The following is a 220-nucleotide window of genomic DNA, read 5'->3' as shown; positions in this document are numbered from 1 at the left end:
AGGAAAGGCCGCCAAGCCCACCCCTGCGAGGTGACACACAGCGTGACCGGAATTTTGCAGCCCCCCCCATGCCCCTGCTCAATCCTGATGGCCACGTCGGCCGCTTCCCCCCGCAGGTGACACTAAGCTACGGCATGTTCGAAAACAAGCGCAACTCCATCCACATGAAGGGAGCCTTCTCCGTCGAGGAGGACCCGTCCAGGTGAGATGGGGGGACTCG

General features: G+C 62.7%; 1 protein-coding gene across 1 annotated transcript in view; it reads left to right on the top strand.

Annotated features, from left to right (window-relative positions):
* LFNG (LFNG O-fucosylpeptide 3-beta-N-acetylglucosaminyltransferase) overlaps positions 1-206 on the top strand; it is a gene marked incomplete at its 5' end in the record, with an annotated part of 2,547 nt that extends 2,341 nt beyond the window's left edge. Inside the window, one exon of the mRNA XM_010294988.1 lies at positions 47-206. Within this exon, the coding sequence (XP_010293290.1) occupies positions 47-206 (160 nt within the window). The remainder of the gene's footprint in view (positions 1-46) is intronic.
* Between the last annotated feature and the right edge of the window lie 14 nt (positions 207-220).

This window comes from Phaethon lepturus, unplaced genomic scaffold (genome assembly GCF_000687285.1).
Source record: "Phaethon lepturus isolate BGI_N335 unplaced genomic scaffold, ASM68728v1 scaffold39719, whole genome shotgun sequence".
Lineage (NCBI taxonomy): Eukaryota > Metazoa > Chordata > Aves > Phaethontiformes > Phaethontidae > Phaethon > Phaethon lepturus.
Note: the sequence above shows the minus strand (reverse complement) of the source record. Positions and strands in the feature narration are given on the sequence as shown.